This window comes from Athene noctua, chromosome 1, assembly GCF_965140245.1.
Source record: "Athene noctua chromosome 1, bAthNoc1.hap1.1, whole genome shotgun sequence".
NCBI lineage: Eukaryota > Metazoa > Chordata > Aves > Strigiformes > Strigidae > Athene > Athene noctua.
The window spans coordinates 121562507-121577210 of NC_134037.1; the positions used below are offsets into that span (position 1 = coordinate 121562507).

The 14704-nt window shown below is 42.5% G+C and overlaps 1 protein-coding gene across 3 annotated transcripts in view; it reads left to right on the forward strand.

The window, feature by feature from the left end:
• Positions 1 to 11426: 11426 nt before the first annotated feature.
• Positions 11427 to 14704, forward strand: part of PLCB1 (phospholipase C beta 1) — a 408910-nt gene continuing 405632 nt past the window's right edge. For all 3 annotated transcript variants that reach the window (XM_074912346.1, XM_074912588.1, XM_074912436.1), the window contains exon 1: positions 11427 to 11823. In XM_074912346.1, coding sequence (XP_074768447.1) covers positions 11725 to 11823 — 99 coding nt within the window. In that variant the 5' untranslated portion in view covers positions 11427 to 11724. The remainder of the gene's footprint in view (positions 11824 to 14704) is intronic.

Genomic DNA, 14704 nt, shown 5'->3' on the forward strand with positions numbered 1-14704 from the left:
AGAGCTGTTTTGGCACAGCCAACCAGGATGGTTTAGAAGGCCTTTGGAGCAGTTTAAGCTTAGCTTGTAAGAGTGTAAGGGCTTCAACATGCAACCTCCCCTTTATCTGTGAGTATCTAAACCAGTTTCTGCGTACTGTGGTGGGTTATACTCGTTGCCACAGAAGAACATAAAGTTTTTTCTTGCTTACTGATGTGGGGATGGGCAGATGGAGGTGCAGAGGTACCATCAATTTTGTTTGGATATTCTGGCTCCACTCCATATATACTTTTCTTGTTTGACTCTTTTTATTACATGTGGGCTATAACTGTACCAGAGTGGCTGGCTTTTAAATTACAAATGGAGGGAGAACATAAGTATATTTTTGCAGACACCTCACTAATATTTATCTATGCACAAAGTTGATTACGAGAAATATGAAACAAATTTTTTACTCAAATGTGTGATACAGGTAAAGCAAGCAGAGCTTATCAAGAATGAATAGTAATGCCACGGGAAATGATCACAAATGCAATGTAGCAATTTCCTACTGTATCTGGGGAGACTCATTTGTATGCCATGGCACAGACAAAGCACCCCTGTTTTCCACTGTGTCAAACCTAGTTAGCCCTAGAGAGTCTTCACAGATTAAATAGTGCAGTGTAACAAATCCACTAGAGAGCAAAACAGTCTCTATGCATGTAGCATGCCCATTTCTGAAAGCCTGACTTCAGGAAAGGCAGAAAAATGTCATGCCAAAGGGTTTTTATTACAGACAACTGAACACCCAAGATCAGAAAGTTAGAATGAAAGTATGTTGAAAGACCAAGGTACAGAAACTCTATTACAGTTACACAATATCTTCAGTAGATACAGTTCACTTTGATAATGTCATTATTTTTCATGCACAGCTGATCTTGCATCATTTGTATTAAGGGACACACATAATATCCTTTAAAATATTTAATAGTATTTTCATATACTGAAATCTGTCAGGGATATTATATATTATACATAAAACAACCTTTCATTTTTCATTTTCTGCCTATAAAGATGTGTTGTACATGTTTTCCCCTCTCAAATTTATAACAGAGACGATAGGTTTCATTCGGAGTAGCTGTAGATATAAAACACCTAGCAGCAAAATGGCTTTTAACTCATTTTTATAGCACTGTAAGGCAGTATCTTCCTAATAGCCTTTTTTCAGACCATAGAAATGCTACCATTAGAGGCAGGCTGTGGCTGTCTGTATCTGTTAGAAAGAAGGAAATCTTCCACAGAGGTTAAGACTCTTCATTAGAGTACACAACTTTATATATAAGCAAAAATCTACGTCCTGTTTTTTAAGCTTCGAGCCTTTTAAAAAAAAAAAAAAGTTATGCAGAAAATTCTGTTGAAGCTAAACTGTTGGAAGCAGTACGGGCCAAATTCAAATAGCTATTATATGTAGTATGTGCTACCCAACTATGAATCTTCCCCTTTTGCCAAAATGTCAAGTATGTCCAAATACATTCCCCAGTTATTGTAACAGGCATCCTCTGAGTCAAATTTTAGCTGGATTTTTCTACAGTAAAGTTAGCACTTTTTTAGCAGCATTCTGTGATGCAATTTGATATTAATTACAGCTTGCAAGATACTTATCAGGTAATACCCATGTCCATTTTTTTAGATCAGTAATTTGAGGTAGGAGGAGGCTTTCACTGAAGAACAGTGGTAGAGAAAGGAAAGAGTCATGGAGCTCTGACTCTGAAATGCCTGCTTCATAGAATATAGAGCCTACCTTTGTGCAAGTAGTCATAGTAGCATCTTGCATCTCCTAACAAAAATAGATGCCCATCATTAAATTGCATGTAAAATTCTGGATTTTTAAACAGATGCAGCCTCCATGCTCAGGGCCTCTTGAGTTCCCATGTCTCATTTCTTGTCTGTGAAAATCACCTTTTATGAACTGATCCCAAGAAGAAATCTGCTCAGTGGAAATCAGTGAAGGCCAAGGAAGATCTGTGCTGTGTACGATCAGGCACTTGGATTTGAAGCTCTCAAAGCAGGACTGACATGGCTCCGGCTTTGTAGCGATGAGCTCACATTATTGAATTTTTGGTGACTTTGTTTGAAACGACAAGCTGAAATCACATTTCTGTTTCTCCTCTGCTTTCTTTTATGCACTTTTCCTGAACTAGACTGCAAGGCAGCTATGCTGTAATTGAAATACTTCAAGAATAACTCCTATTATGTTAGCTTTGAGAGAGTATCAATGGTTAAAATTTTATTGACAAACTTAGTACCAAATAATATTAAATGCTAACCATCGATTAATGTTTATACAGCATTAATCACAAGATCCTTTCCCCCACCCTGTACTGCTGTTAGTTCTTGCTATTGCATCATATCTAAAACATCTGTGTTTTTTTGTCAGTGCTGTGAGGCATGTAGGAGAACAGAGAAACAGTATTTGATTAGGTTTCTTGGAAATCTGGACTCAGCTTGTCTAAGACTTCTTGTGAGATTGTGGTCTCTTAGGGGAGTGATAAGACTCACCCTGAGCACGCTTCCTCTCTTGGTCTACGTTGCAGACTTAGATAGTAATAAACAGCCTTTGTCGAAACAGCTAACCATGTGTATGTGCAAAATGAGGCTATACTCATGGTTGAATTCTTGGTGTATAACACGCTTATAAAGATGTGAATGTATTCTTGGCCCTGTAAAAGCAAACAAAGTCTATTGTTCTTGGTTCTTCTGTTGAATAAATAAAAAATATACTTTCTTTAGTTGGCATTTGCGTTCAGACTAATTTTGTAAGCAGACAGTCTGATTGCAGATCTGTGAAATACCAGCAACACAGATGGTGGGAATATTAATTCAAATCAGCGCCTGTGCCAGGTATTACCTGTGACTACTGCAAATCTCTCTGAATTTAGAGAAGTCAAGAGGTAGTCTATGATGTTCATCTGTAGCTTTGTTTTGCTTGCACTTCTGTATTTGTTGGCTGCTCTTAAACATGAGATTTCTTTACAATAATTGTTATTTCTTATTTGACGTTATATGTCATGACCTTTTATATATTTACAAGACTACTGGGAAAATGAATCTTGAATCCTAAATTAATCATCAGCTGTTTCATCAAAACTGTGTTGCATAATCTCATAAAAAGATAATTGCAGGATAATTTATGTTATTTCCTTTCTTAGGGCCTGTTTGAACTCCCATCAAAGCTGATGGAATGACTTTAGCAGAAATGTCATCAGACCCTTCAGTTTGACCTACTAGTCCTCTTCATCTCTCTTTTCCTGGAACAAGAGGACTTTGGGTATTGTGTGGCTTCATGTCTAATACAAAATGTGAAGAGAAAATGGGAGTGAGGCGACCAGGACTGTTTGGTGATCTTGTACTGCTATGGAATAGACAGGCATTGTCTTTTTTTCCCTCTCCTCTTCCTGCTAGCTATGTTTTGCTCATAAATACCAAGATGTAGCCTGTGGTGGTCTTTAAAAAAGGCATTTTTCCTCCTCCATTTAACCTCCTACCTTTCTCTGACAATGCCTTTATGCTTCTAACAATGTCTTCTGGTTGGGAGGTTGGTAAATGTTATTTCTGATTGCTCAGCAGGCATCCTGTTAGAGCAGATTGCCTCCCAGACAGCCAAGTGCTTTACCTGTTAGTGCTTTTCCTTGCCACAGAGTGACTGTGTACCATCAACTGAACCTGTATTTCTAGCTTCACAGCTTTTACCTAAATCCTAAACAACTGCAGCAGCTACTGCTAGTTCCTGGTGAATGGGGCTCTATTTTATGCAGGAGAACGCACTAAATCTTGAAAAATTCTTACTGAAATTATTAATGATTAGGCAGTAAAAGAGTTTGGATAGGCCACAATAGCTTTTAGCTTATTTGGTTCAGCTTGAGCTTTATGGTCACTGAGGATATTGGCATCCTTAGTTAGTCTAACTTCAGAAGTTGTGCTTAAGCTGCTATTAGATTGTAGGAGACTAACTAGTCCTCTCTTCCATTAGATGGTTATCAGAGACCAGAGGTTTTTTTAGATTAGCAATGTTAACTGAATGAAATTTGAATTAGCTTCTCTGAAATGTAAATGGGAGTTGGTGTTTTGCCAGTAAGAGTTACGACTCATTCTAAGGGATACTGTGGCTCAAGATTTACATCACAACACAATTGGTCCAAGTCTTAGAAATATAGTTTAGAGCAATAGTTTTCAACTGCGTAAATGGTGTTCTGTTGCTTTGTGACTAATGATTTGTCAGTTGTGGAATTTCACCCTTTACAACTACAAGTTCTGTAAAATAGCCAGAATGGAAATGAGAGTGTGATGATTCAGAATAGTGTATTGTAAGAATACTTCTGAAAAGAGAATAGAGAAAAGTGTTAGTGGATTATAGTAATACACAATATCTTGAATTAGCTGCTTTACTTCAAGGTAAGGTATACCATCACAATCTTTTTGGCTTAATTAGCAATGAGTATCAAAAGACACAACAGCACTAGGGAAATCTAAAAAAAAAAAAATTTGAACTATGTCAAATTACCAATGCAACAAACTCAACACAAAATTTATCCTTTTTATCAACTGAAAGAATTATAAACCCCATTACATAACTCTTTAATGGAAATGAAGTAGACCTGCTGGTGTACAGACCCTTAATTTTTAGTCTACTTAAGCCAAGCCCAGTGCTATAATGGTCTCTAGAAATCCAGGGTGTGTATATGCTGGGCTGCTTGCCTTTAGGAACTAAGTGGGTAACAGAGTCCGTCTAGAGGGACCTGAAAGATGACGTAATTCATTTTAGTTTAAGGAAAGAAGATTGGGGCAGATATGAGAACAGAATTCACTTTTTCAGATTTATAATCTCACATCCTTTCTAAAGAGAAACCACCCTGCCTCCATCTTTAATATATTATTTTTTCTAAAACTGTATCAAACTTGTAACATAGGCCTACATTCATTATCTTCCATGGCCCATGACTCCATGGTGGTAAGGGGAAATACAGCTGAGGGCTCTTTTCCCTTTTCCTAGAAGCAGAATATTGTTCTGTCATAGTGATACATATAATAGTTTTGTGGAATTAGAGGGGAATCCAGAGAAAGTGTACACTAACTGTACTTCCAAAAGATACCATGAGAGGATTTCTGTAATTTTAAGGAACTACAAGAAAAGCATAAACCAGGCAGTCTTCTCTTTGCTTGAAGCACAGAGGTCCCATTCATTTGGCAGCTAGAGACTCTAGAGCACATAATTTTTGGGTTCTAAAAGGATTGGGGACTTTTTCAAGGCAATTTGTGCTTTGCAACCCATTTGATGTTTTTGTCTTTTAGTCCAACTCAACTAAACTTGGATGTAAATAAAAGCAGATGAGACAGTCTGCCTTCCAGCTGGTTCTAATCTGACCATATAGCTGGGACACTAGTTAAGAGCTAGAAGAAAAAAAAAAAAGCAAAGGTGCAGACTTTACACTGGTATAAAAAAATTGCACAGCTTTGAAGTCAGTGGACCTTTGACAGTTTACACCAGCTGTGATTTAACAAACCTGGTAGGCCATGAAGTCTTTCACAGTTAACTTCAGCATTCTTAAATGCGTTGTGTGTTTTATGGACTGGTTTTAACAATCTGCAAAAAATGTATTATGCTATAAATTTAACAGGGAAGCAAGAACAGATTGTATTACATAAAAAAGGGTGAATTAACACTTTCTAGGGAACACACCTACTGACTTCTTGACTTGTGATTCTAACTGTGCAGGTACTGCATTAATTTAGTGTTCTTCTGGTAATGGGTTTTTTTAGATGTAGAGGTTATATAGGTAGGGAGTGTCAGGGCACCATAAGAGCCAGCAGCTTGCTGGGGGCCAGGATGCTGGGAGCCATGGAGGGGTCCCATGAGATGGAGGGGCAGCAGGGAAGGACCTTGCCAGCCTGTATTGCAGGATGAGGTTGTGAGACAAGACACACACCAATACGGTTAACAGTCAAGCTCCCAAGTTTATTAGAAAAACGAGTCCTTATATATTCTGGTACATTCTAAAAATAACAGCAAATCCGTATGATGTTGCTCTAGCGCATGCTCATTTCAAAAGCTAGTTCCTCTCAGCACTTTCGATAAGGACTACTAACTGCGCACAGCCAGTAGATAGTTTCTGCTTTGTTATTTTAAGGAATCCCTTCTTATCTGTTTCTTCCCTAACAAGCACAAATTCTTTGGTTTTTGGCCGTTGTTAATCTAGACGCCATTAGTCTTCTAACACAAATATGTCATTAATTTAGATGTCGTTAATCTTCTAACCCAAATGCTAATGATACTTTTACATTGTCGGTGACGCAGAAGGTTCGCGACCAGGCATACGCACCCACAATTCCCCCTTTTCTTTTTATTAAGGTCACTAGGCTATTTACTACACAAGATAGATAACATTTCAACAGAAGAAAAAGACAGCACTCCAATAATCCCGCTATGCATATTGTCTTGCAATTTCTAATACTGCCCAAAATATGAATTGAGAGTGATTAGAAACATTTATACAGCACAAACTTAATAAAGCACTAACACTCAGATCCGCAGTCGCTGGGGAACCCCGGGTGTAGCGAGAATTCAGAGTACCCTTCCTTGCAAATCGGAAATCCTACGTGATGCGTCCATCCGTAGGTAAGGCACCCAAAGTCACTGCAAACAGGTCGAGCCTCTAAATCAACAGGCCAAAATAATTGGTGATTTTCTTTGAGCGGGAACATCTGATTTCATCCTTCTGTTGGGTTCCACCCAGAGCCTGGCCACCACTCCGGGGGGAAATGAAGCGAGTTTCTAATAAGGTAAAACACTTTGAGTTCCTAATTCTTAATATTGCTAAGCAAAGAAAGTTGAATACACATTCTTATAGCTTTTCATCCTTATTGATAACTACATTCCGTCTAAGCTACATCTTTCACTAGTGACTAGTAAGCCTATATATTTCATTAAGGAGTTGCAATTACTGTTAGCATTTTCTCTTTTAAGAGTTGGCAACTGTAGTGTATTTTGTCCTGTTGCGGTATCAAACATTACCCATACATTCTGCTTAAATGATTAGTCGAAGAGATGGCGAACTGTTGGTACAGGGGCATCCACAGCACCCACAGTTGGCTCCTGAGTGCTGGCTGCCTCTCACGCCTCAGGTAGGGTTGCACACACCTTGCCGGTAACCACTGGAGACCGAGAAGACACAAGCATAACGTCTTCCCCAGGTTATTAAAGGATATGTGGTCCTTCCCAGTTACCACTTTCCAGGTTTTTTGTTAACACTTGAGCTTTGCTTTGGACTTCTTGTTGATCTGGTATCTGTGATGAGAAATGACACAATATTGGTGGCACATGTGAGACAGAGGAAATGTTTAAAAGGTTCATGACATATAATGTCTTATTTAGCCTTTTGTGAGGTATAGATTGATACCCTGCAAGCCCCCAGGGAGGAACTGACCAGGGCCATTATAGCCTGTTAGTGCCCTCAGGGCTGTGAAAGGGTGAGGGAGAGAAAAATTTGAGTAACAGGTAAGCATTTCCATCCAGAGCAGTTTTCATCTTCTGATTCTGCATACGAAATGCACCTGTGAAAAGCTTGTGCACAGAGCTTTGCTAGTTGCCACAGTAATGAATTAATCCAACCATGGCATGAAAAGTGTCATGGTGGAGGTCTCAGGTGCCAATGGTTGAGGAATTCTGTCTGGCAGCATCTTCTGTCCAACCATTAGGGGTTTGTTCTTCCTCAGGTAGGGTGCTGTATGGAGAAACGTAGACTGTTCCCTGTGGCACAGAGATCCAGAGGTGCCAGCTGTGTATAAGGTCAATCTATTCAGAGTAAAATATGGTCCCAGTGAGTGTAGCAGTGACTGGGTCATTTCATATACACAAAGACACTATTTGTGTCATAATTTAAAACATTGTGCATTAATCTTTATTCTCCCAGTATTTGAAAGACTGACGCTGATATGAAGGAAAAAAAAAGAAATTATTTTGACAGGAAATGGACTTTTGTACAAGATTCCCCCTCCCCTACCAGTTTCTTTTCGTGCAGCAGCTGCTGTTGCCAGGCTGTCTTTGTTGCTATGGTGGTGTTTTGTGTGCCAGAATTTTATATTCACTCTTGAAGAGTCACCTGATTGAGTGGCTGTACCACATAAGTTATCAGTCTCACTCATAAAGATAAAGGATATATCTGACTGCTGTTGTTATGTACATATGACATCTAGTAAATGGCTCAAATATAAACATATTCCAATGGCTGCTGGCTGTGAGTTTATGGAAGTCTTCATTTAACAGGTGAATTCTTTTAGTAAATGAGTGACAAAGAAAATATTTATCATCTCTCTTGGGACTACTGCATTTTGTAGGTTTCATTTCTTAACACGATAGTCACACACAAGGCAGTGTTGTTGGCATTGGTAAGATTTGAGTTCTACTGTCTGCATTATTTGAAAGGTGCTTTTCTCAGAATGACTGAACTTCTATCAGAAAGATAGGGTCAAATTTTCTACATTTCTTTTCTGTAGAGTTAGTTGTTCCGTAGAATTTAATGATTGTGCTCCTGCTGATAATTAAAGTATAATTTGGCCCACTTTAAAATGCAGTTAGGATGATATGCTTCTGGTGAAGATGCGTTTGTCTTTAATCCCAAATCCTGCAAACACTGCCGCTTACGTTTAACTCTTAGTATGTTAGGTGCACCATTGCACTGAAGCATTGTCAAGGCTGAGGCTGCTGCTCCTTTTGCAAATGTAGACTTATACCAGTGAACTCAGGATAGCAAGTGACACTGAAATTTCATACATGTTTCTCTGAAATAAAATTTAAAAGAGTACATTTTATTTGTAGGGCATTTCTCATAGCCTTTTGGTATAGCTTTTGCCATTTCTTCATTTGACCTGACTTTGATCAACACCATCTGTTATTTAAATCAGTTATTGCTCCCCTGGAAAGGAAATATTGATACCTAAGGATTATGTAAGAAATAATGCTTTCCACGTAAATTGCATTCAAATAACTTGTATTATTTACACAGGGCAACCATTTTACTGTCCAGGCTGAGAGTTTTGAACCTACAAAAATGAAAACATCCAGAAATCAGTTCCTGCAGCAACATAAGACCAGCATGTATTGCATCTGATGTGTAAAATTTTGAATAACAACGTGAATAACCCACTGCCAAGTTTATTCCTAACAGTGTATCTTTCCTTTGATTTCATGGAATTAAAAGGGGCTGAGTCAAGAAGAAATGGAAGCTACACATAATACTTTAGATATTTAATTAGGTTTACTGCACATTTTGAGAAAGGTGTCTGGTTGTTCTTTTGCCAGACTTGGTCCAATCATCTGAGGATAAGACGCTTGTACTTTTTCTGGGTGTAGCGATCCTGCTGCGTGTAGTCAGTTTCCAGGTCACTGATCCCATGCTTTGTGGAAAAGCAAGCTTGAATCTAGACATGCACTGAATTTAAGTGTTTGCAATATGTACTACGCACCAAGAAATGTATTCTTAGCTGGAGCAGATGCTAATTAAGCAGTAGCGATAACACATAAGCTAGCTATCTGGGTTGAAGCTAAAATTCCCACTGATTTCACTAAGCCCAGGATTTCAGCAAAGGCTGAATCATAAGCACTCTCCAGAATTGTTGTTTAAAAGGCACAGTCATAGCGCCATTTCCTTTTGTGCCTCTTCCTTTTGATGCAAAATCCAGTAGATACCTGCCATATAAAAGGCATGGTTCTCTTCAACCAAATATCATCAGATTAAAATACTCCAGTCTGAAAAGCCACAAAATTGATCAAACGATACTTTGTGTCTGAAATACTGGGTACCAGGAGCAGCCTATACTGATCTATAGGATCACCTCTTCCGTGTTCAGACTAACGGATTGACAGGAGTCTATGGTGTCATCAGATACCATCGTGAATTGTGATTGCTTTTCCCTAACAAAGACTGTAAATGTGGCCAGGTCAAGTGAAAATGTATTACGGACTTGTTGCGAAACCTGCCACAGAGGTGCCACCATCCCTGGTAATTCTCCTAAACAGTTGATTTCAGTAGACTGCTGTGAATACAAGTGCTTTAAGGGATTATGGAAAAGTACTGTAGCATCAGTCCTCTTTGCTCTTATTTTCTGGGAGATTTTAACATTAGTATTTTATTTTTATTCCTTTATATACTGGGATGAAAAGGCCATTGTGAAAACAGCACTGAAAATCCCTCTGCCCTACCCCCCATCATAGAGCAATCCTGTTTGACTGCAATCCTGTCAGTGCAGTCAAAGCCAGAATTTGTTATTGTTTCTTTAAGTCTTGGCAAATGAAGGGAAACGAAAGAATGGCGGTGAGAGAGCAGACTTTCATCCTGACCAATGTGACACCTGCATTTGCATGAAAGGTTGGTAAGAATAAAAAAATAGATCAGATGGATTAATTGGCCTTGGAACGTGTACACTGCCTGCACGGACTATCATAAAGGAGCAGATTCAGCTCCCACTAAAGGCAATTAAATGTTTCTTACTGAAGGGGAAGAAGTTGGAAGAGGCCCAGAGGAAGAGCTTTAACAGCTCTGTAACTAACAGTAAGAGCAAATCAGGAGTCCAATATGCCAGTTTTGTAGCTTTTTAACTAAAAAAATAACATCTCCCTGCTCAGATTGCATATACTTTTACCTAGTAATTTTCTGAAATATCATTCCTCTGAAATGGAATAATTTTTTCTTCAAAGACATTCTACATCGTTTGCTTTGTCTGTAGTAGAATTTTGGCCTGCTGCCCCAGAATCATAAGGGTCAGTTGGAAACCTCTACAGAGAAATTAGAAATCTCATATGCTGTGTCATCTGATGCTTTATCTCTGCTACGACCGCACAGCGGCTCTCACAGAGGGCAGGTCATCTGTGGAGCGCATCGAACTTTGTTCTTCAAAAACCTTTCCTTAGAAACGCCGACTTTAGGATTTTGCTGGGCGGGGGAGCGTTTTGCCAACGTTACGCCGATCGAGTTTAGTATACCTAAAACTGAATTAAGGTCTGAGGAAGCCCCTTCCTCTCTGAGGAAGCCCCTTCATCTCATGGGAGCAAAACGCTTTGATAAAGCAATCCCTGCACATTGAAAGCGGGAAGTCTAGACGGGGATTGGCTGTGCCGCTCGCTTCACGTTTTGGGCATCCCATTCCTAGCTTCGCCCGCCCTTCCTCTCTGCTTTTTCCCACATTTCTCGGGAGGAAAACAGACTTGGAGGAAGGCTGGGATAGGCCTCCCCCCCGCCCCACTCCCGCCTTGTGAGGAGCCCGCGGCCCGGCGCGACCGGACCCGCGGAGATCGCCAGCAGGTGGCGCCGCGGTGCTGCCGGCGCGGCGCAGGGGCACCTCGGGGGGCCGAGCCTGGCTGGGAGGAGGGAGGAAGAGGAGGAGGAGGAGGAGGGGCGGGAGGGGAGCGGAGCGGGCAGAGCCGCTAGCTCCGTGCCCCTGCGTGTGCGTGGCGAGCCGGGTGTATATAGAGGATGTGCCGCTGCACGGCTCGCCCCGGCCGCTGCCGCGTCAGGTCCTTCCACGGCCGGCGGTGAAGCCTTCCTCGCCTCCGCCGCCTGGGCAAGCCGCTTCGCCGCCCGCTCCAGGCGCGGCTGAGCCCGGCTACCGGCCTCTCTCCCGGGGCCGTGTTCGGCGCTCCGGCGGCCCCCTCCTGAAGCGGCCGCCTCCCGCGGCTTCTCCGCTCCGGGGGGAGAGCGCGTCAATGCGGTGCAAATGGCCGGGGCACAGCCAGGGGTGCACGCTCTCCAGCTTAAGCCCGTCTGCGTCTCCGACACGCTGAAGAAAGGCATCAAATTCGTCAAGTGGGACGATGTGAGTGGCTTTCCCGCCCCCCCCCCCCCCCCCCCCCCCTTTCGTCGCTTCCCCTCGGGTTATGCAACGAGCGGGGCACATCGATCGGGCAGGAGGGCTCCAGCACACATGTTGCGGCCGCCCGGGGCCAGGGCCTGGCCCCGGCCCCGGGAGGCAGCGGGGAGCCGCGGCGGGCCGGCCCTTGGGGCACCGAGCGCCCCTCGCCCCGGGGCGGAGGAGGGCAGGTGCGGGACGGCTGGGCCGGGAGTTGGCGGCCGGTCGGGAAGGGTCGCGATGGGTGTCCCCGCCCGAGCCGGGCGGTCGCCCCGTGGGGGCCGGGCCGGGCCGAAAGGCGTTGTTATACCGCCGGCCGGCTGCTGGGCAAACTTTCTCCGAAGGCTCTCCCGGCGCTCGGCCGGTGCGAGCTGTGTGGAGCTGGCGCCTGCCGCGGGCGCCGTCCTTTCCTGCCTCCCTCGTTTTATCGCGCACGTTGCCACCTCTGTCGCCGTAACGTAGTTTCGACTCGTGCCTTTTCTCTCTTGTTCCATCTCCTGTTTCCTCCTCCCAAACTCCTTCTTTCTGGCTCCTGCCCGTCTTGTTGCCTCTCTGGTGGGGTTGTCAAGCTCTGGACACGCTCTCCCAGGGCTCGCTCGCTGTTTCAGTATCCGCGCTCATCTTCCTTCCTCTACAGAAGGCACTCTTCTTTCTTGGCTCATTAGGGCAGGAGACTTCCCTCCAAATCGCATCCACTTCCCCCTTATCACTTGCTGCTTCCCGCCCCTTTACCCCTGTTTTGCCTCATGGAGGAGAGGAGTGTGGTTTTCATTTCACCTTTGGCAGCACAGCTGTTCAGCAGATGGGATTTCTGTCTTCACTCGCAGGCTATGCCCGGGACTGTCTCAGAGAAAGGTAGCCTTTCTCTGTTTAGCTTTCCTTTTCTCAGTGCACGAAAGTAAGCCTGCTGTGCTGCACAGAAGGAAAATAGAAAGGACAAGACCTCTGCTAGCCTTGTGCCTACAGTACAGCGGGTGTTTGTGTCTCAGTTGTGTGTGGAGGAGCAGGTGCCCCAAAAAGTCTCTGCGAATGGTGTCTGGAGGCAGAGTGGCATAGGAAGACTTAAGCGGTGGTGAGGGAGTGGTTGTGAGGGAAAGCAGGCAGTTTGAATGTCAGAATTGTTGAGGATAACTTGTTTTGAGAACCTTAAGGTGGCTCTTATTTTGTTGCGAATTTGGTGGTGTTAAAGACGTCTACAGCAACAACTGGAGGGACAACAGAGAGGGAGAAGGAGCAATTCATGTGTCTAACAACTGTTCTCCTCTTCTTAAGTATCGCTGTTTTGCCGTTGCTTTCAGGCTGTCCAGCAGCCCAGTGTATGAGCCTGACCTCTATAAACCTGTCCTAAACACTCTCAAGGAGGGAAAGAACACAGAAAAACTGAACAGCTTGTAGTGTGAAATTTTATTTACAAAATAAGCTAATATATTTTTATAAGCTTAGCAACCTGACCTTGTCTGCGATAGTAAACATTGGTTTGACACAGATTATCCATGTTCGGGAACTAAGCTTGAATGACGAGCCTGAGAAAGTGTTTTCTTTGGTTTGGTGTTTTCCTTAGTATAGGAAAAGGCAGCACAACCTCAGCATTGTCATTGCAGTTGTTGTTGTTTCATTTCTGGTAAACTACCAAGAAATTTCCACAGGTATATGCAGAGGTCAAGTTAACAGTGATTTAAGTCTCCACACTGAAAGTCCAAGCAATTAGGCAACAGTTTAAATTATTAGCTTAAGTGCTATTTCCCAAGTAGTATATTGTATACATAGAATTTGAAGAAGAGGTGTTCTTCATGCACAGTCTATGTTCAGTGGCTGACCTGTCTGCTATGGACTAACTGGAAGACAGATTTTAACTTGTAAACCTGAAGGCTGCAGTAATAAAATACAGCTACATTCTGGCAGAAGATGGGCATTTCAGGTTAAAAGTATTACTCAGTGGTACACAGCTATTACCTGGAACGTGTGACTGAGATGAGAGAGAGTCCCCTTATGTTTAGTGAGTGCTTTCATTAGCAACCTTGTGAAAGTTGATGCCTATTTAGCCACACTGTGTGATGAAGAATACTACATTAACTCGTTGTTGACCATGCATTGTGTGGATATGTATGCATTCCCCAAGCCCCCCTATCTTGCCCAGAGTGTTTCTTTTCAGCAGTGGAAGCCCCACAGAATCCAAGATTTCAAGGGAAATGAATCTCCTTTGGCAGTCTGGCTGTAAGAAGGTCTTCGGACGAATGCACATTCAGTGACTTTGAAAAGTGTTTGCCATTGAGTAGCCAATAACCACTTCAGAGACTTTGTTTTCTATCAAATTAATCTGCTTGAAGGGTTTGTAAAAATGATGATTATTAATCTGAACCTCTGTGGTCTCTCATGTAAATAGGCATGCACAAACTCTCTAGTGAAACAATAGGCTGTAATGAGAAATAGTAAACTACAAAATGTAACAGTAAAATAGAATCGACCATAATGAGTACTTTGGCTGTGCTGCGCTAACAGGGCTGTTGAGAGGAGCGAGGCTCACATACTGATGTAGCACACCATTTTCTGTTTACCGTTTCTGAGGGAGAACAGGAGTTCAGCTCTTCCGCTCTGCCTGTGCACCAGGGCAGCATTCATTCCCGGCCAAGGCGTACCCTTGTAGTACACTCCCCGCTGTTCTGTTTTGCAGTTTAACGACAGCTCTATTGACTTTGCCTCGTGTTTCATAAAGCAAAAGAGTGTTTTTGGTGAATTCCTATGTCTTGTACCAAGTTTCAGCCCAAAGCAAAATTTTTCCAGCTGAGTTATAGACCACTGAAAAGTAGTGGGTTTTTAAAATGGGAACGCTGGAAGGATTTAAACCAGA